The sequence below is a fragment of the Eurosta solidaginis genome, chromosome 5 (genome assembly GCF_040869045.1).
Source record: "Eurosta solidaginis isolate ZX-2024a chromosome 5, ASM4086904v1, whole genome shotgun sequence".
Classification (NCBI taxonomy): domain Eukaryota; kingdom Metazoa; phylum Arthropoda; class Insecta; order Diptera; family Tephritidae; genus Eurosta; species Eurosta solidaginis.
Window position 1 is genome coordinate 270,811,382 of NC_090323.1, and position 21,439 is coordinate 270,832,820.

The 21,439-nt window shown below is 38.4% G+C and overlaps 2 protein-coding genes across 5 annotated transcripts in view; one reads left to right on the forward strand and one right to left on the reverse strand.

Moving 5' to 3' along the window:
• Nucleotides 1-899: 899 nt before the first annotated feature.
• On the forward strand, nucleotides 900-9,814 carry LOC137253517 (pyrimidodiazepine synthase-like). Its single transcript, XM_067790592.1, has 4 exons — nucleotides 900-1,057; nucleotides 8,529-9,115; nucleotides 9,176-9,300; nucleotides 9,525-9,814. Exons 1-4 carry the CDS (start codon nucleotides 1,030-1,032, stop codon nucleotides 9,553-9,555), a joined length of 771 nt encoding a protein of 256 aa, XP_067646693.1. The 5' UTR covers nucleotides 900-1,029; the 3' UTR covers nucleotides 9,556-9,814.
• Nucleotides 9,815-11,519: 1,705 nt separating this feature from the next.
• Nucleotides 11,520-21,439, reverse strand: part of LOC137253518 (protein abrupt) — a 37,742-nt gene continuing 27,822 nt past the window's right edge. For 3 of the 4 annotated variants that reach the window (XM_067790595.1, XM_067790593.1, XM_067790594.1), the window contains exons 8-9: nucleotides 16,780-17,072; nucleotides 11,521-13,364 (exon numbers count right to left, since the gene is read on the reverse strand). In XM_067790595.1, coding sequence (XP_067646696.1) covers nucleotides 13,336-13,364; nucleotides 16,780-17,072 — 322 coding nt within the window. In that variant the 3' untranslated portion in view covers nucleotides 11,521-13,335. Of the gene's footprint in view, nucleotides 13,365-16,779; nucleotides 17,073-21,439 lie in introns of all 4 variants that reach the window. The other variant, XM_067790596.1, reaches the window with a different exon arrangement.

The window sequence follows — 21,439 nt, forward strand, 5'->3', positions numbered from 1 at the left end:
AGATATGTTATAAACGCTTTTTGCCAAATTATTCCCGTTGGTTCTGCCACAGATACTTTAATAATAACATCGTTGACTAATTTATCGTACCTAGTTAAATGTGATCAAAATTACATTACTACACAGTTGATACTTTTGAGACCTTTCCATGGTCAGTCTGAGGACTGTGGCTAGATTCAATAAATGTGACTTTTGAAATGTAAATTTTTCTCTAAAACAAATATATGGAAAAAGTGTAAATTTCAAAAGTCGGACTTACTGAATCTAAGCCATAGATAGGAAAACTGAAGCGTGAGGGTGTATTGGTAAATGGAAGAGTAAAAAATTGGAGCACCCAGTTATTTGAAACAATGTTTTTACCTTTTAGGACTGATTTTAAGATAAAGTTGATATAACCGAGCTATGGAGAAATTTGGTTTAAAAATTGGGCTTTATGTAAATAAAACTGAAGTAGTTTGACTTGTCACACGGGCTTTCCCCTAAGGTTTTTCGTTAAAACATATATGTATTTTTAAGGCTTTTTGTTAAAATGAAAGTGTGTGGGACATTGAACTCTACCACAAGCTGAAATTAAAGCATTTATAAGGAATTCGATACATTTGTGAATTGCGAATTGTTTGTAAACGAAATAAGAATATAATAATTTGGTAGATTTCTTTCAGATTTGGTCCTTTTTTTCGATGAGTTTAGTCCCAAATGAAAACATGGGTTGGTAACTGTGCTCTGGCTAAATAATGAATGTTGGTGACATGGCGGAACGACACAAGGTGGCAGCATGGAACAGCTGATTATAAACTTTTTTTATTTGTTTTGATACATCAACTTCCGGCTCAGTATGATTTTGACATTTGTCCATCGATTTTTATTTATGTTTGTAGGTATGTTACCATGCTGCCACCTTGTATCGTTCTGCCATGATTGGTGATTTCATTCTGCACAATTGGTGACTTGACATAATTGTATTCAGTACAATTGACTAAAAGTTTTTATTTGTTTGGAAACTTTAATAAAATACGCTACTGGTTAATAATGAGTAACGGCAAACATTTGTCTAAAGGTAAACTAGCATAATAAATAAAAAATTTGTTTTTTTTTCTACCTTTATTGAAGGTCAAAGAAAACGCATCGTAACGACTTGTCTTTGGACCATGGCGAAATATATACTTAATTTTTTTGATGAGTTACAAGCCTTAAAATTAACAAAATATATTTTTATTAAATCATAAAAGACGTGATTAGAAGAATACTAAAGTAGTTTAAGGAGGAAACACAATGAAGATTTTTGAGAAAACCGGTGTGTGGCTTTGAAACCAGGACGACGAATGCGCAATTTCCTTTATCTTGCCAAATTGAGAGATGTAATTTTGGTATAAAATAATAATACATCTAGTTATAAGAATTACAATGCCTTCGAGGAGATTACGACCAAGCTTTGTGTTGTTGTTTTTGTTGTTGTTGTTGTAGCGATAAGGTTGCTCCCCGAAGGCTTTGGGGAGTGTTAGCGATGTGATGGTCCTTTGCCGGATACAAATCCGGTTCCATAGCACCATTAAGGTGCTAGCCCGACCATCTCGGGAACGACTTATGTGCCCACATTAAACCTTCAGGCCATTCCCTCCCTCCCTCCCTACCCAAGTTCCATGAGGTGCTTGGGGTCGCCAGAGCCTCGTCTGTTAGTGAAACAGGATTCTCCGCGGATAGGTGAGGTTAACAATTGTGTTTGGAGAAGCTATATATTGCGCTGGAAACCTTTGTGTTGTATTGCCTCTTTCTGTAAATAGGCCACGGCATATGAGTTTCTTATGCTAAAAAGTTTTTCATTTCCAAACAATCACTACCAGCTGGCTCAGTCGTTTGATACTTGCTCTCTGTACGCCGAAGGTTCGAGTTCGGTATGGCCGATCAGCTACCTACTTCTAAACCGTGGCGGTCGCCTGTTCAATTCTCCAAACATAAGTGCCACGTATTGTAAAGGAAGATCTGTTGTTTTTTTAACATTGCTTTGTTCATCCAATAGATGCGGCCACACAAATTTCCCCAAGCAAGCCTTGGGTTAAGAAAGGTTGTTAAAGATGTCGTAAACTGCGTCAACTGGCAGCCGATGGTATCATTGGCATCCGACCACCTGCCTATACTTGTTTCGCTCGAGCGTACCGCCGACTTCATCGTCACCGAAAAACGCACTTTCATAAACTTTAAAAAAGGAAAGTGTGAAGAATATAAATCCTTTACAGACAACCTCTTTGCTGCCCTCCTTATCCCGACTGATGCCCGCCAAGGGGAGCGTGCCTTCCGCAAGGTCATTGAATCCGCCTCGGCACGTTTCATTCCCGCCGGGAGAATTCCCGAAATCCGGCCCACTTCCCGGCGGAGGCCGCAAACTTAGCGAGAGAACGTGACCTTATAAGGCAGCTTGATCCAGGCGACCCCCAAATAAGGGATATAAACCAACGCATCAGATTGCTTGTGGATGAACACAAGCGGGCGAAATGGGAGGAGCACCTAAGAGGTTGTAACCTCTCTACCGGTGTGGGTAAACTTTGGTCCACCGTAAAGTCCCTATCGAATCCGACTAAGCACAAAGACAAAGTTTCCATCGCCTTTGGCGACAAAGTGCTGTCGGATGCGAAAAAATGCGCGAGCGCTTTCTGCCGACAATATATAATGCATTCTACGGTCGACAAAGTTAGACGGAGGGCCAACAGACACGCACATAAACACAAATTCAGCGCGTCACCAATCACCATCACCGCTAAAGAGGTTGAGGACGCCATTGGTCGCGCTAAACCATCCAAAGCAGTGGGCCCAGACGGCACAGCCATGCCGATGCTTAAAAGCCTAGGGAAAGAGGGTTTCAAATATTTAGCGCAGGTCTTCAACCTGTCTCTTTCCACCTTTGTCATACCCGAGAAATGGAGAATGGCCAAGGTGGTCCCGCTACTAAAGCCTGGGAAACCAGCTAACGTAGGTGAGTCATATCGTCCGATATCTTAGCAAACGTGTCAAATATTTTCTTGGAGAGATATAAAAAACCCTCGAATTACAAAATTGTATCGAAATTTTTTTGACATTAATATTTTTTGTAATTTTCTTTTGTAATCGGCTATGAGCCGTTTAGTCGGCATCGTCCTCTGAAAAAGCCGGCATCGCTGTTGTTGTTGTTGTTGTTGTAGCGATTAGGCCACTCCCCGAAGGCTTTGGGGAGTGTTATCGATGTGATGGTCCTTTGTCGGATACAGATCCGATACGCTCCGGTAACACAGCACCATTAAGGTGCTGGCCCGACCATCTCGGGAACGATTTATATGGCCACATTAAACCTTCAGGCCATCCCTCCCTCCCCACCCCAAGTTCCATGAGGAGCTTGGGGTCGCCAGAGCCTCGTCTGTTAGTGAAACGGGATTCGCCGCTCGAAGGTGAGGTTGACAATTGGGTTGGAGAAGCTATATATTGCGCTACACAACCCGTTGAATCCCAGCCGGCATCGCTCGGACTAGCATACATACCTTAAATACATACAAACATAATATAAATATTGTGACGAATATTAACATCACTAAGCTGCTACTAAATATATTCACAACAACAATAAAGCAGCCACACTTATTTAGAAGGCGACGTAGAGATATTTCACACACACAAATATGTAGTCATCAGCCGAACTAGTTACTCCCACATACACACGCATATGGCTAAGAAAGAGGCGTCGACTATAGATATACACGTATATAGCTGGTAGCTAACCAAGCATGAGCTACAACTGTTCGCGAAATTACTAGACCTCAAGAGAAATGGGTGTGAACGAGGAAACCGAGAGTATAAAAGCAGCGCAAGCTGAGTAATAACGAATCAGTTTTGATTTAAACACGCTATTGGTTGTGAAGTATAATTGTGAAGTACTACTCCCAAAGTAATCTAAAAAACGACCAGTTTGCAAGGCAGTCGGTTCTATGTACCGGAGCGACTCGGGATTTTTCCCGACCAAGGACTGTCATTTCAGTGTGACCCCATTTAATTTGTTTCGTCCCTCCCACAAATTGTCTTCCTCCCAGCAGCTCCTTGCAGCAGGACTGCTACATATTCTCTTACTCCGGGAAGGTATCGAACCCAATCCGGGTCCGTCTCCTGACCCCGGTCCTGAGAAATGGTTTTGCTGCATTTGCCAGAAAATAATCTTTTTAGGACGGTCATACTCTGTTCAGTGTGTCTCGTGCAAGGGATGGTTGCATCGGACAGGTTGTTCTGGGCTTGATCCCAAAACCCGACGTCCACGTAACTTTTATAAATCTTTTGGTGCTCCTTGCTGCTCACGCCCAAGGGCGTCCCGTAGTCTACGCCTAAGCGCCCCCCCCCCCCCCCCCACTACCTTCCAGCACCCTCGCTGCTCAGCAAGCCACAACAAGTACCCGCTGCTGCTCGCGCCCCACGGCGCCAACAACTCAAACAGCTGATACCACTCATAACTACTACCTTCGTAGTAGAGCTGGTAGCAATGCTGAGCATCAGCCCCTGCCCCCGTCTTCTTCTCCCCCCTCTTTTCTGGCAGCAATCGTGCAGGTCAGGGAAACAGACTCTTAGTCCCTACCTCCGTTTGCACCGTCTGCCAGCACAGAATATATAGGTTTGCGACATCCGCTCAATGCAGCTCCTGCCTTGGGTGGTGCCACTTTCCTAGATGTTCTGGTCTCCGCGACGGCAACCCCTCGACGGGTTTCATCGCGCCATGTTGCCAGGTCGCAAACCCAAATCATCCGGGTACCCCAATGCTTGCCCAAGGGCGCCCAGTCCCAAGGCCACAACAGCAATTGCGTCCTGGCCTTCCACAACCTAGGCGTAGTCACCCGTCACTTACCCCTAGAGTGGCGGCGTCACCCCTCATGCACTTCAGAATTCTGCAGTTAAACTGTAATGGACTAACTGGGAAGATTACGGAGATAGTCGATTTCATGAAGCGGCACAACATCCGCATTGCTGCGATTCAAGAGACTAAACTCACAGCAAGATCTGCATTGCAGACCTCCTCTGGGTATAATGTCCACAGGAAAGACCGCGAGAGCGGAAATGGAGGCGGCCTCGCGTTTATTATACACCACTCTGTGCAATATTATATATTTGATCCTGGCATCGACCGCAGGGACAATGTCTTAGAACGTCAAGGCCTATCTGTCCGGTCAGGCGATGCAAATCTAGAAATCATCAACATCTACATCCCTCCTGTCACCTGTTGCCCCAGTGGATACCGCCCTAATATCGAGGCCTTACTCACTGGCAACAATCGCATTATCTTAGGCGATTTCAATGCCCATCACGACCTATGGCATTCAAACTTGCGGGCGGACAGTAGGGGTGAGATGTTGGCGGATCAAATAGAAGAAACGACGTTCTGCACAATAAACGGAGACGCCCCCACACGTATGGTAGGAAGCTGTCATAGCTCGCCAGATATCTCAATCGTGAGCGCAGAACTCGTAAACTGCGTCAACTGGCAGCCGATGGTAACATTGGCATCCGACCACCTTCCCATACTTATTTCGTTCGAGCGTACCGCCGACTTCATCGTCACCGAAAAACGCACTTTCATAAACTTCAAAAAAGGAAAGTGGGAAGAATATAAATCTGCAACAGACAGCAGCTTTGCTGCCCTCCCTATCCCGACTGATGCCCGCCAAGGCGAGGGTGCCTTCCGTAAGGTCATTGAATCCGCCTCGGCACATTTCATTCCCGCCGGCAGAATTCCCGAAATCCGGCCCCACTTCCCGGCGGAGGCCGCGAGCTTAGCGAGGGAACGCGACCTTATAAGACAGCTTGATCCAGGCGACCCCCAAATAAGGGATATAAACCAACGCATCAGATTGCTTGTGGACGAACACAAGCGGGCGAAATGGGAAGAGCACCTAAGAGGTTGTAACCTCTCTACCGGTGTAGGTAAACTTTGGTCCACCGTAAAGTCCCTTTCTGCCGACAATATATAATGCATCCTACGGTCGACAAAGATAGACGGAGAGCCAATAGACACGCACATAAACACAAATTCAGCGCGTCACCAATCACCATCACCGCTAGAGAGGTTGAGGACGCCATTGGTCGCGCTAAACCATCCAAAGCAGTGGGCCCAGACGGCATAGCCATGCCGATGCTTAAAAACCTAGGGAAAGAGGGTTTCAAATATTTAGCGCATGTCTTCAACCTGTCTCTTTCCACCTTTGTCATACCCGAGAAATGGAAAATGGCCAAAGTGGTCCCGCTACTAAAGCCTGGGAAACCAGCTAACGTAGGTGAGTCATATCGTCCGATATCTCTCCTATCGCCAGTGGCAAAGACGCTTGAAGCCATTTTGCTCCCTTATTTCCAAGCACATTTGCAGCTAGCCCCTCATCAGCATGGCTTCAGAAAACTACATAGCACTACCTCCGCGCTAAATGTCATTAGCACCCAGATAAATTGCGGTTTGAATCAATACCCCCACCATAGAACAGTACTCGTAGCGCTAGACCTATCAAAAGCCTTTGATACGGTCAACCATGGCTCGTTACTGCAAGACCTGGAAGGCTCTACCCTTCCCCCATGTCTTAAAAGGTGGACCGCAAATTATCTGGGTGGTCGGCAGGCATCGGTGCAATTCAGAAACGAAACATCAAAACCAAGGAGAATTAAACAAGGGGTGCCACATGGTGGTGTCCTATCCCCACTTTTGTTTAATTTCTACATATCTAAGCTACCTTCACCACCGGAAGGAGTCACAATCGTTTCCTACGCCGATGACTGCACAATAATGGCCACAGGCCCAGGCCCAGAGATCGATGAGCTATGCAATAAAATAAACGGCTATCTCCCTGATCTCTCCAGTTTTTTCGCCTCGCGAAACCTGGCATTGTCACCGACTAAATCTTCCGCGACCTTATTTACAACATGGAAGCCCCAAATGTCGACCATATTGAACATCCACGTCGATGGCACTACGCTACCGACTGTCCTACACCCCAAAATCTTGGGTATGACGTTTGATCAGGATCTACATTTTGGTGCGCACGCAACCGCAATTGTTCCGAGAATTCAGAGCCGTAATAAAATCCTCAAATCCCTTGCTGGCAGTACCTGGGGAAAAGATAAAGAAACGATCATGACCACATACAAAGCAATTAGCCAGCCGATTACGAGCTACGCGTCACCCATATGGTCGCCAAGCCTAAAAACTACCCACTGGAAGAAACTACAGGCCTGCCAAAATACTGCTCTCAGAATCGCCACGGGCTGTCTTCTTATGTCCCCAGAACACCATCTGCATAATGAGGCGAGAATACTCCCCATCAAGGAGAGAAATGAGATGCTGACCAAACAGTTTCTGTTGAATACCCAGAAACCTGGGCATCCCAACAGACATCTGATTGACGAACCAGCACCGCCTAGGGGCCTAAGGAGTCATCTCCGTAAGCATTTTGAGGAAATACGGCACCTGAGAACCCAGCCGTATGAAGCGAAAAAACACAAGCAGGTCCTTGGTGAACTCCTTAGACAGGCGTCGGACCTTTATGTCGGGAATTGCCCGGTGAATCCAGTACTTGAAGAAAAATATCCAGAACTCGCGGAAGAGGAACGCATACTCCCCAGGGAAACGCGTGTCACTCTTGCTCAACTTCGTTCTGGATACTGTAACAGGTTAAACTCTTACCTATCCAGAATCAACCCCGACATACAAAATGTATGCCCCGCTTGTAATGTGTCCCCACATGACACCAACCATCTCTTTAATTGTAATGTGGAACCAACGCCTCTAACACCCCTTTCCTTATGGTCCACCCCTGTTGAAACGGCAAGTTTCCTTGGACTCCCGTTAGAGGATATTGATGACAATTTGTGATCGGTCGCGGCTATTAGGTGGGGCGAGCATTGCTACAACAACAACAACAACCAGTTTGCAATACTGAATATTGGAGTGATTTATTCAACAGTTTAGCGATTCGAACGTTAGCAGAAGGTTTCAAATAAGCGGAATTTCCAAGAGATCGTTACAATATTTAATAAAAGGAATACTAGATGTCCTTCGTACTTTTTAAGGTTTGTTGTTTAGTTTGGGCGCAACTATACTATGGACTACAGGTCATGCCAAAAAATAAAAAAAGAACAATCGTAGGGTATCGTCCTCACTCAAATTCAACGTTTTTTTTTTATCTATTATGGCTAAAAAGAGTAATTCATTCAAAATAAAACCAGATTTGTTTGCTAACGTATGCTATAATCCACTTTTACTTATACCAATATTATTTCATGATCATATGTTACGACTCGGCCCAAGGCTTCAAAGTTATCACTTAAGTTAGATATCGAGATGGCAAGGATTGAAAAACTATCGGTATTCAACGATTTTTACTTCAATAAATTCGAATGGTTTTAAAAATTCGATGCACTCAAAAATATTGCACTTAGAGGATACATTAGTATGAGTCATCGTAATTACACATAGTATTAATTATCATAAATTGTTGGTGTGATTACTAAATATTTTGTATCTTTGTTTTCTTTGAAATTAGGATCTAAAAGGCCTGAACTACCCGACGATGGAGTTCTTCGTTTATATTCCATGAGATTTTGTCCCTATGCACAGAGGGCTCATTTAGTTTTGAATGCCAAAGGCATACCATATCATACCATATTCATCAATCTTACCGAAAAGCCAGAATGGCTGACTGAATATAGTCCCTTGGGCAAAGTACCGGCACTACAACTACCAAACGAGGAGGGTAAACCAGCATTGATTGAATCACTGATCATTGCTGAATACCTTGATGAAAAATATCCAGATGTACCATTATTACCCAAAGATCCATTAAAGAAAGCACTCGATAAAATACTCATTGAGAGATTCAATCCCGTAATAACGGCAATGTATAAGGTATTTTTAGGTGGTAGTGAGGGAGCGCCTGGGGCACTCACTGAAATTTCGAAAGGTTTAGATATATTTGAAAAGGAGTTGATTACACGAGGTACCCCATACTTTGGTGGTGAAAAGCCTGGTATGCTGGACTACATGATCTGGCCATGGTGCGAACGTTCGGCTATGTTAAAGTACTTGCTACCAGACAAATATGAAATGGATAAGGAACGTTTTGGAAAATTGGTAAGGTTTCGATATAAATTTATTTTAATATAAAAATTATATCTAAAATTTTTGCTATAGATCCAATGGCGAGACTTAATGATCAACGATGCTGCGGTGAAAAGTTGGTATTTGGATGGTGAAACTCATGCCAAGTTCATGAAAGCACGTCGCGATAATACGCATGACTATGATATGCTGGTTGTGTAAGCATTTCCATTGTGTATACTCAATATTTTTAATATGTGTCTAACATAACAAAGTCTTAATTAATTAACCGTTTATTATGTCACTAACTTTAAAATTAAAGACAACTTCTACTTATTGCAAAAAAATTGTAATCTATAGGTTTTGGATGTTAATTAAATTCTTTACTTTACTGAAGACTGACCGTTTGTTATGTTTATATGTATTTCGATTTCAATTTCAGGAGCGAAGCTAAACGTCAAAGAACTTGTTGAAGATCACACGATTTTTAATTTAAAATTGGCTTATATATACTGTGAAGTAAATCTCAAGCATTTTTACTCATTTGTAGCGATTTACAAAATGCATACGGATAGCGTTGCACGTTTTTACATATCCTTGCAGTTGCTTTAAGTGATTTTTATATTTAATATATGTTTATGTATGTAATAAGTGTCATATTCTCTGTACATATTCATACCTTACGCACTTGAAGAATTTAAATATAAGCCATTTGCTTTTGTAAAAATAAAATTGGTCTGTCAATTATTTATTTTAGAAGAATTTTAGCAATTAATGTACATAAGCATCGCATGCGTAAATTGGTTGACGATGTGAATGTATGAATACGTATGTGTGTGACTGTCAATAAATTCATGCAATTTAATTCACTTATTACACTGATATTCCTTTCAATATCAAGTAAGAATAAAATAAAACAAATAAAAATTTTTTTAAATAAGCTTTTATTATTGGTTAATAAAATTAACTAAAAAGTAAAAAATAAATTGACTGTAAAGAAAATAACACTATAAGTTCATTGTAAATTTTAACGATAATTAGGCTTTTTTGTCTACGACAAAAAAAATTCCATATTGTACATAATTATATAATTTTAACATTAAAACTTTACACCTAAATTATTAAATCTTACAGTTAATATCACAGTCCTAATTGTTGTAATAAAAAGCGTGTTAAATTTTGATGGTATAATTAAGAACATTTAGGACCTCCTTTTCTTGCTATCACAATGTAACGCGCTTTTATTAGAACAATTAGGACTGAGATATAAACTGTAAGATTTAATAATTTAGGTGTAAAGTTTTAATGTTAAAAATATATAATTATGTACAATATGGAATTTTTTTGTCGGAGACGAAAAAGCCTAATTATCGTTAAAGATTACAATGAACTTATAAAGTGTTATATTTCTTTACAGTCAATTTATTTTTTACTTTTTAGTTAATTTTATTAACCAATAGTAACAGCTTATTTTAAAAGTTTTTTTTCCTTTATTTTATTTTTTACTTTTTAGTTCGTTTTTTTAACAATAGAAGCTTGTTCTTAGAAAAGCTTTTTTCTTAAATTTAATTTATATAAATTTTTTTTTTTTAATTTTTAGTAGGGTAAAATATTGTTTAAATTAGTTATGTAATCTTTACTTAGTTATTTGTAACGTTTCTCATCCTATCCATTTCCTTTAATGCATCAACATTACAAGGTTTCTTCGAAGTCAACTTTGAACAGTCAAGTTCTTCGATTCGAGTGTTAACTAACTTAAAATCATATTTTATTGTGACTTTGCCTATGTCGCGTTCAATTTATAACTAATCTTTGCAGATCTTTGCTCTGTTTTAAAATAAAATTCCAACTTTTGCTTAGCTAAAATTCCATCGCCAAAAATCTGTAAAATAAAATCAAGTGCGCAGAACAGTATGCATTATTTCGCGATAACAGCCCAACTTCTACGTTCGTTGAATACACAAACAAAGCGAAGTTACCTGCGTTCTTTTTTCTTTAAATTTTCAGCTCAACTAAAAAGCCCGACATGTTGTAGTTGAGCCGAGAATGACACTGCACGACCACTCCGACGAACTGACTAGAACGGAATGTACCTGCGTTCTTGAGGACTTAGGCTCTTATTCCCTTGTGAATACAAATCTTTACCGATAACTCTGTTATCGATTATTGTATCGAATTCGCGCAAAGAAATATTGCATTGTCATCGGGGTTATACATGTGTGGAAAATTTCAGCTCAATCGGACACCAGGAAGTGTATCAAATTTAACTTGCAAGATTTGATTACAGACAACAGCCAAGTGAAACTAAATAAAAGCTTATTAAAATAGGATTGTTGCAAATACTTACGTATGTTGTCAATCCGAATAGCTTTTAGTAAAATAAGATCGTTTTACATTAGAGAAAAATACTTTATTTAAAATTGCATTGCTGCATAAACTGCTTAGATTTTAAATACAATATAATAAATTTAATTGTTGTTTTTCTGTTTTCACATTACTAAATACGTAAAATCACGATAAGTGTAAATATCATTTGGTTTTGGTTTGAATTTTCATTTTTTTTTTTTTTTTGTTGTCAACTACACACACATATAGAGAGAAAATGGAAAATTTCATACAGCATTTAAGATTCAATTGTATGGTCAAATACATTGCGTTAATATGTAAATGAATAATATGAAAGTCACCATTGAATTATTCTGTATACATATGTACATACATAGAGCTGTAAATACTTACAAGCAGATTTTATGACAATCGCTTATGTAAATTACAATTTAAAATGAACTCAAGGAAATTTGTCTATAACTGTTGGACTCAAGTCATTGGTGGTACCGAAATTTTAGTTTGCAATCTGTTATATGTATTTATAAAATTACAAGTAAATGAATCGTAAAAATCAATAAAGAAGCACAACCCTTTGTTGTTAAACATTTATGGCAATTTATTGCATTTTTGTTTATCTTTTGTAAAATTTACAATAACAGATGTGTTATACTTGTTAATAAAATATTCAATGGTGTTCTTCATATATTTATTCGTAGTTTATTAAAACTTTCTGCTACAATAACATAAAATGTCTTTTGTATGCTTTTTATGTGGGTATATTCACAAAAATATCTTTAAAAAAATTTTAGTATACATTTGATTTTCATCAAATACATTTTGTTCTTTCGAAAATCGAACATAATTATGTCTTTACTTGTCCGGTTTTGGAAGATCCTTGCGGTTGATTATATCATAAACATAAGTATGTGTCTACATAAATTTCATATCACTCGTTTGCCCTACATATTGACCTCCTGCTACCATTCATATCGTTTAATTTTTAAATTCTACATTAAGAAGGAAAGTTCAATGATTCAGTTTTGTACTAAAACTTTTATTATTAAAACCTGAATTAACGAAATTTAGTTTTCAATTCATGTACAAATCACTAGGCATTTTACAGAATGGACCATTCAAAATAATCTCGTATTCGATAAGTTTTCATGGTTTACAATATAAAATTTGATTAAAACATAGCACATACGACAAATATTAGACCTTGTGAACTGCCTAACTGCCTTGTGGCCATATAAATCGTTCCCGACATAGTCGGGCTAGCACCTTAATGATGCTGTGTTACCGGAGCGTACCGGATCTGTATCCGGCAAAGGACCACCACATCGATAATACTCCCCAAAGCCTTCGGGGAGAAACCTTATCGCTACAACAACAAGAACTACAACTGCCTAAATTTTTTTGTAAAAGTTGTTTTTTTTTTTTAATTGGACATAATCAACAGAATTCTAATAAAAACACCTGGCACGAATTGGATTACCGATTCGTATTCTTAAAATTCTCATGCGTATTTTATTTAATTCTTCATTTGTACGGGTCCATACAAATATGATTATGCGCAAGTAAAAACCTACATAAACATTTTTTTAAAATTAAAATAAAAGCATATGGAAGGTTACAACAAGTCAATATGTAGCGCTAAAAATTTTGTGCGGGTTCGTTTATATATGTACATACTAATCGCAAGTTATTTTTAGTTTCAAAATCTTTTAACGGTATTTTTCTGTTTATTAATGTTTTTCCTTTTGTATTTGTAAAAATTTTGATTAAAATTGTGTGTTGGCATGATTTTATCATTAGTAAAAATTTGGAATGACTTAGGTAACGATTCTCACTCCGCTTTCGAACTCTGACAATACGGTGGCCTGTTTTTAAACGTTTTGTGCATCTTTACGATAACCGCGACTGCATCAAGCTTGCAACGATGTACTTATTTGTTCTGTAAAAAATAAAATAATTACTTCCCATGGTAATGTGCAATATATTGAGGCATAATATAAAAGCTGACTAGGGTTCTAATAAACCAAAATAGGTCGGGACATATCAACAAAAATATGGGCTAGTAAGCCTTATAAAGGGTGTGTTTGAGTTGCAGTTGCCACAGCAGTGTTACTTTATATGAGAGCATCACATTCTGAGTTTGAGCAGCAAAATATAGGTATGCGAAGTCTTTTGCTGTTCGTATCCAGTTAACTCTATTATGTGGGAGCACTCGCTCACTTTCAGTCAAGATTTGCTAACAGGGTTTGTGTTAATAAGTAATTTCACATTGCTTTAAGTTATAATATTTGTAAATGCATCTATCTATCTTCTATCTATATCTATCTATAAATCTTATAAAATAAAGTCGCTAAATGCCATGTATGCACAAAACTTCACACAGAATGCTCCGATTTTAAAACGGTTTTTTGCATTTGAAAGCATAGCTACGTGAGATGGTACAGTTAATATAATTTGAAGGTATATATTATAGGGGCGTGGCAAATTGCCAAAATGTAGTAAAAAATCATAAAATTTTTGTTTACACAGCTATAACTCATAAACGGATGGATTGATTTAAAAAATTCGAATTTTCGGTAAAATTCTGCATAAAAAAAATACTTGATTCCTTTCTTATATCAGCCAAATTGTTTAAACAAAAGTAACATTTTTACCAAAAAATGTGTGTGTGTGGTTGTTCGGTGTCAACTCTGCGCGCAAATTGCTTTTGAGTGAGGCAGGCGACACATATGTAGCATTCGCTGCGTTGTTTAACTTCGGGAGTACATTTATATGTATATTCATATCGTTTGAAATATGTATGTACATACATATTTATGTGTTGTTGCCAAGTTAATGCAACATAAATGGTTAGGAATGTAAACATCTCTTGAAAAATACTCTTTCGTTAAAAATATTGAACATTTCCTTAAAATTCTTAAACAAAAGTTTTATTGTTTGGTATTTTTGCATGTACACATATATGCTAATATTTGTGCTCTAAGGAAATTTAATTCTTCAATATATTTTTTATGCTAAGGTAATCCTGGGACGTGTTTGTACAATATCGCTATCAAATGGAAGCTGTTTATGAGTACTTTGATACGGGGAATTTTTTGTACCCCTGGGTGACTAGCGTCTCGAGATACGCCAAAAACGTGGATCAGGGTAACACTAGGATGTGTTTTTACATTATGGGTATCAAATTGAAGCTGTTGATGTGTGCTTCAGTACAGGGTAGTTTGCATACCTATTGGTGACTAGGGTCTCGAGATATAGGCCAAAACGTGGACCCGGATACCCGTAGAATGTGTGTGTAATATGGATATCAAATGAAAGCTGTTGCTGAGAGCTTTAAAGTAATTTTCATTGTGATATTCGATTTAGTCGCATCAACCTGGCAATACTGATAAATATGCATGCGAAGCCGAAATAAAGACATGAATTAATAATACACACATACCTATTTACATACGTACTATTCGATTTGCCTGAATTTTGGTATATAAATTTGCCTATATTAGTATTTACGATCCTTTTTTCCGGGAAGTAGACCAGAGACGGACTGGGACTGGGACTCGGAATGGGAGGAACAAAATAGATAGCACCCTCTGGGACTGGCAATAAGGGATGAAGAAGAACTTGAGAGAAGAGAAAAGAGTGAAGGAGAAGGAGACTGAGAAAGAGATAGAGTGAGACGAAGATAGAGATAGATAAAGCGAAAAAGACGGAGGGAGGAGTGAAAGGATTATGAAAAAATGAAGAGAGGGAGGGCAGGGTTAGACGGAAAAAGCTTATTAAAATGTATGCAGATAGACCAAATTTAGGGCAGAATAATGTCTGCCGGGTCTGCTAGTCTTATATATAATTGATTAGTTTCAAAACTGACACACTTGACTATAACCTTGGTTAGGAGCCAGGTCGGGCAAACAACTTCCACAAAGAGAGCGCGTGCTATCTCAATATTTGTGATGTTTTCTATGTTTTCACTTAGAATATTTGGCAGAACCGTTTACGAATGTGTTTCTTTTTATAAATGAGAGAGGTTGAAATTGTCTTGGAAAAAACCACTTCGGTTTTGCCCGGTTGACTTTTTGTCAAGATTTGCTAACGCTTGCAAAGTTTTATACTTTCTCTCAGTATACTCGCAAAAAACCAAGACACAAATTTTTACAAGATTTTAATACAAAATTTATTTCACATTTTCGATTTTATCTCAATTGTGCATCCTTGTTTTTTTTTTTACAGCCTAACCGCGTAGGCCACAATCGCGGATGAACGATTTTCGGTTACATAATACTCCGGTAACAAATTTACAGCTAAAGTGTGTAACCAGGCTGCAAAAGGAAAGTATATATATTTCTTATTATTAATGGTCTGCGAAGAAAAAACTACGGATGAAGCCGTGAAGAAAGCAGCAGATATTCTTAAGGAAGCGCGCTTAAGCTGCAGTCGCGTCAATATATATATTGCTAGGAAGACGGTGATTAAAGTAATAATCTCAAACAGTACTTCATGAGGAAGTGTTCTTGAATGCAAAGAAGCATTGGAAAAACTTCGCTCAGGCCGAACCATACATCTATACTGGGTTCCCGGGCATTAAGTGAAAGAAGGTAACGAAAAGGCCGATGTGTTGGCAAAGTAGGGTGAAACACTCGCTGAAACAATAGATGTCCCAATCCATTTGGGAGAAATTAAAAGAAGACAGGAGCTGCATATGACCCATCAAGCAGGAAACGTGTGGGCAAAAGCGCGGGGCTGCAAAATTGCTAAGAACATGTGCAAAACCTACGATATTAGACTCACAAGTGACTCATATCTCTGAAGAGAGAAGGTTTAAGGCTCACGATAGGCATACTAACCGGACACTGCTTATAAGTTAGGTCTCGTCAGTAACAGCGGGTGTAGAAATTGCGAGCTGCAGGACGTTGAGCACGTTCAGTGCTCCTGTGCTGCGCTCGCCAGGTCAAGGCTCCAGTTATTAGGGGCGGCAGAGTTGCCAGATCTCGAGGCAGCAATTAAGCTAAGTCCTAGAAAACGTCTAGCATTTGCCAAGATAACGGAGTTATTCTATAACATAAGTCTTGGTATCTGATTGGGGTTCTTCGGTTTGATCGTCAAACAAATTCTGGTAACACTATGGAAACATTCAGTCTATTTGAAGTCTTTATTGGCCGGTTCAACTTATCCTAATAGTCTTCGAAAAATCTAGATGCGTCTTATACTATAAATCAGTTACTACTTTAAATATTAAAGCTTTACCTCTTTTTTGCCCCTTTTTAAAACTTTCGAGGGTGGGGGGGGGGGGGGGGGGGGTGGCAATGATTTACGGTGGGAAATTTTAAACTACAAGATCAGTTTCCTTTTAAACATACCATTAGGTAAGGTATTAGCCAAACTGCCAATACCTGCACTAGATGACTGCGCTGATGCTGCGACGTTTGTGCTGACACTAACGCTGATGCCATTTAGCGCATTCAGACTTCTTTTGTGCGTCAATCCACTGCTGTGCTGAGCAAACTTTTTGCCACATGTATCGGAACGCTCTAAGAAACTTGAAGTTGATGGCGCAGTATTCGGTGAGGGCTGAGCTTCATTGGCGGGTTGGTCAAACGTTGAGCGATGGTTGAATCGTTTTGGTTGCTCCTGCTGTTGATTTTGGTGGTTGCTGGTATTGGAGTAAAATAATTTTTTTTTATATGTTCGGAGGTTAAAAAATTATAATCTACTCAAATTTAGAGATGGCGACCCCGATGAGTAAAATGCTACTAAAGCTGAAGGAGTCATAGGGGGTAGGGGCAGAATCGTTACATACGATTATGGGTATAATACGATAAAAAAGAAAAATACGTCAGTCGTATAAGAATAACAAAAAATGATCAATTCGGCGATTACTTTTCACGTTTATCATGCCGAATAGGAATCAAGTATACGCGGATGTTACGATTTGGCCCAGTCTTTAGTCATCCTAAATATTAATATGTTAGAAATGAGCTGTTGGGAGGTAAAGTTACAATAGACTCCCACTGTAACTGTTCCTGAGCCTAAAACCATATTACAGTTAAGCAGCACAGCAAACATAGGCCTATCCTATTTGGCAGCAGGCAGCCAATAACTTATGAACAGCCAATATAATGTCAAGCAAGTGAAATATAATGTTATTCCCATCCACTGTTTTACGAGCTTCGCTCTTTGAGTAGGCCGATTTGTATAAAAGATCCTCCCCTAAGAGCCCTGAGGCAGAGAAATAGACAGAGCGCGCCGCGATAACGTCGCCTCTTTGCCACTGTTGGTGTTGTAGGTTCGACCGATCACAAATTGTCACTGTTGGTCGTCGCGCTATTCAACTGTGCCGCCTTGTATCATACCGCCTGCGATCGGTTGCCATCGCGGTATTCGACGTTGACCGCCCGTTATCATAGCACCACTTAGCAGGAGCCGTCCCGATACTCCCCGTTGCTGCTACGATCTTTTTCCGTCGCAGTTGTTCAGCTACTCCCGTGATCTTTTCTCCGTTGTTGCCGACCGCTATCATTCCACCTTGAGAGTAATCTCCGACACCGCTCTCAACAACTACATTTCTCGACTACTGAGAGTCCAGAACAAACCCACTCTCTTGGTACGGTAAGCAGCTGTAGTCCCAACACCTCAAGTCGTGTGTATGCATATATATGTATATGTATTTATTATCACATAAATACTTTATTTTATTGAGTGGGGATTTTTGGGACCTCTACTTAACCCTATATTGACGGATTGCTACCTCAGCCCTCAACAAAACCATTATATCCTGTTACTAAAACAGCAACAAAAACTAAAAAAAATAATTTAAAAAAAAAAATTTGTTTAGTTAAACGGTTTTATTGAAAAGAATACTTACATTAGAAAATAATTAGGTAAATCCTAAATTTCTAAAAATGTGAGGCGTATCATAGCCTGATTAAGGTCCAGTTGGTCTTACTTATGACTATCAATAGAAATTTTACGCGTTCATTTATTTAATTGTCTGACCAACGCCCTAGACTGATGAGGAGTGTGATGACTAGTACATAGGACTTACCTAATTATTTTCTAGCTTTTAGTATTATTATTACTTAATGTAAGTATTCTTTTCAATAAAACCGTTGAACTTAAAATTTTTTCTTTAATTACACTGGTTTACAGCCAAAATGCACCAGAGACGCCATTATGAAATTCCTATGTAAAATCACTCCCTGATTCCGAAAATCAAGGTTATTTTTAATTCTATGGTAACGTTTTGAGATATTTACGAAAAAAAAAAAATTGGGTCCACTTAATCATATAATCTCAAGAAAGAGTTGAGCAATTCCAAAACTGTTTGAAGCTTTAAAAAGAAATAAAATTTGCTACAAACTGTGCATATGAACTGTGCATACAACACTAGACCCTGCAGATTCAAAGATAACGAACAATCATTACGGATTTTTTCAATTTTTTTTTTTTTTGTAAAAATATAAAAAAATGTTTACTTTGCGAGGAAAGATCTCGAAAACTTTTTACTTTTTGGCAGATTTTTTTTTCTCTGAGCTCTGTTTTATTACAAAAAAATAAGCTTTCATTCAACAAAATCGATTAACTAATACAAAAGTTATAAGCATTCAAATAAATATATCCATATAGTAAAACGAAAGTCCCCTACAAATAATAGCATATGTACATATGATTCTGTCCTAATTCTATGATCTTATTTTATAATTGAAAAAGTTATGTGTCTTGTTTTGACGTTTATTTAGATTAGGATCGGTTTCTCTTATGAGAAACCAACAGTAGCCACCCATCATAGCGACATCCCAGAATCCTTGATACCGACTTTCAATCATTTTCATTTGCTGTTGAAACCTTTCGCCATGCTCGTCACTTTCCTCACCAAGATTTTGCGGGAAAAAATTTAAATGGGAGTGTAGAAAATGAATTTTCGAAGGCATATTTACTCCTGAAAGAAAATAATAAAGTATATTAGATAAATACATAATTGACACATTAGTATATAATTTTCTTAGGCTGGATTTATCTTTCAATTCAGAACAAATTTTTTGTTTACATTTTTCTCGTTCTTGTTTGCTCGGAACTGGACGATGAATTCAGATTTAGGGCTATATATTCTCATGTAAATTTAAAAATGTTCATACAAATTTTTTGTTTATCGGGCAGATAGGTTTTAAAGTTAACTGAGAAAACGGTCTTAAATATGTTTTTTATTTACCCATTTCCGCATAATTTTTGATTAAGTCGTTCACTATCATCTCGTAGTTAGGACTTTTGTGCTTGCCTAAAATAGAAGTAACGACCTTTTCAAAAGAATCCCACGTTGCTGCCTACACTGGTGACAATAGTTCTTTGAAATGGTTATTGGTCATCATTTTCCTAATTTGCGGTCCCACAAAAATCCCTTCCTTTATTTTTGCTCGTGAAATCTCTGGAAAGATTGTTTTCAAATGATGAAAAGCTTCGCCTTCTTTGTCCAAAGCCTTTACAAGGCCGAGCTTGATGTGGAGCGGAGGTAAAATTATTTTTTTCTTCTTTATAAGTGGGGAGTATTTTATGTTATCCACCCCAACTTGAAACTCGATTCGTTCTGGCCAGTCCTTTATGATGTAGTGGTCTTGACGAGCTCGGCTATCCCATTTGCCTAGAAATCAACAGTATTTTGTGTATCCACTTTGTATACCACATAGCATACCAACGACTTTAAGATCGACACATATTTTCCAATCATGTTCTTCGTATTTGATTAATTTGAGCAATTTTTGCATTATCTCATATGTTTCCTTCGTATTTGGCTTTTGGTTGCCAATATGCAATAATACGGCCTTTAAACTTAATTTATTGCCGTCTATGAACAATCGCCACTTTTTTGAATCATATGGTTCACCAAACTGTTTGAATAGACCAGCAATGTCTTTGCAGTAACAAACACTGTCCTCCTTCGTATAGTACTTGGAAAATTGTTCGTGACGAGTTCTATAATATGTTACCTTAACATCAAACGAAACAAATTTAGATTGTTGCATACGAGAGGCGTGTAGTTCGGCCTTTTCCTTTAACAATTCCAAATCCCTTATCCAATCAGGGAGTTGTGCTTGTGACAAAGAGTTTCTTTCGTTTTCCGTTTAAAATCCAGTACAACATGATGCCGCGTAATCAGATACTGCTGTTTACAATGAAACTGGAGCCGGAACTAAAGTTAAATTTGATCTGGCAAATGTAGCTTCCGTTGAATTTAGTTCTGGTAATGACACTGTAGATACGCTCGCATAGGTTACTTTTCTTGACTTTCCAACCCCAAGTACTTTTGTAGTACAAATATAGCAGTCCGTTGAATGGCAAGTTGGTTCACTCCACTTCATTGGTGTAATAAATTTCATATGTCGCCTAAACAGATATTTTCAGAAATTAGTCAGCTATGCATTAAAAGGGAGCAAATTCCTAATTTTTACAACGCACCTTTTTGTTCCGGTTTCCGAAAAAATCAATTCGACTCGACATGTGGTGCACACAGTATTCGGTGTCCATGGTTTTTCATTGTTTTTAGGCCCAATTCCAAAATACTTATAGTATGTAACTTTCAAAGGATTTGAAAACGCACGTCGCATCCTTTTAACGATAAATTGACCGCAGATGAAACAGAACATATCTGTATCATTTGTACACTCAAACTCTCGCGCCCTTTAATTCATATTATATTTTTAAGTAAATGACGGGTTATAAACTGCAATAATAAACTGAACAGTATCCGGCGAGCTTTGCAGATATTATGAAGGAACAAGGCGCATGTACTATTAATTATACTTAGATCAAGTAAAAATTCAAGCCTACCTAGACAAAAGGGTTTCCTAGTTCTACAAGGAAAACACTACCTGCCTTAAAAATATACTCTTGCTTAAAATGTACCTGGGTTTGGGAAAATGACACTAACAGTTTTTTGTATCTAATAACCCTTCGAAAATCTACCTGCTAACTAACTGATATACGCTTACTAACACATATGTACCAGTAGGGTACTTAAGTATTAAA